The sequence below is a fragment of the Myotis davidii genome, unplaced genomic scaffold (assembly GCF_000327345.1).
Source record: "Myotis davidii unplaced genomic scaffold, ASM32734v1 scaffold461, whole genome shotgun sequence".
Taxonomy (NCBI): domain Eukaryota; kingdom Metazoa; phylum Chordata; class Mammalia; order Chiroptera; family Vespertilionidae; genus Myotis; species Myotis davidii.
In genome coordinates this window covers 2,725,966-2,726,295 of record NW_006295825.1, presented here as the reverse complement: position 1 = coordinate 2,726,295, position 330 = coordinate 2,725,966, and the positions used below count along the sequence as shown (strand labels likewise).

Here is a 330-nt window from a genome sequence, read left to right as displayed (position 1 = left end):
CCCGCACAACTCCGGCTCCGAGCTCCGCGCGAGCAGGGCAGAGAGAGGCTGGGGCGCGGATGCTGGAAGTTCACATTCCGTCCGTGGGCCCGGAGGCCGAGGCGCCCAGGCAGAGCCCAGAGAAAAGCCACATGGTGAGTGGGAGCAATGGGTTGGAAGGAGCGCGGGGACCCGCCGGTGCCGAGCGCAATGGGGATGCCGCGCGCAATGGGGATCCCGCGCCCCGAACTGGGAGGTCCTAGAGCGGCCGACGGCCACGGGGCGCTTGGATTTGCCAGTCCTGCGGACGGCGGTCCGGACTCACGAGGAGCGGAGAGCAGGTCCTCGCCC

General features: G+C 70.6%; 1 protein-coding gene across 2 annotated transcripts in view; it reads left to right on the top strand.

Annotated features, from left to right (window-relative positions):
- Positions 1-16: 16 nt before the first annotated feature.
- The window catches only part of SNX22 (sorting nexin 22), a 3,008-nt gene continuing 2,694 nt past the window's right edge, over positions 17-330 (top strand). The window contains exon 1 of one of the 2 annotated variants that reach the window (XM_015568523.1): positions 17-134. In XM_015568523.1, coding sequence (XP_015424009.1) covers positions 60-134 — 75 coding nt within the window. In that variant the 5' untranslated portion in view covers positions 17-59. Of the gene's footprint in view, positions 187-330 lie in introns of both variants that reach the window. The other variant, XM_006770786.2, reaches the window with a different exon arrangement.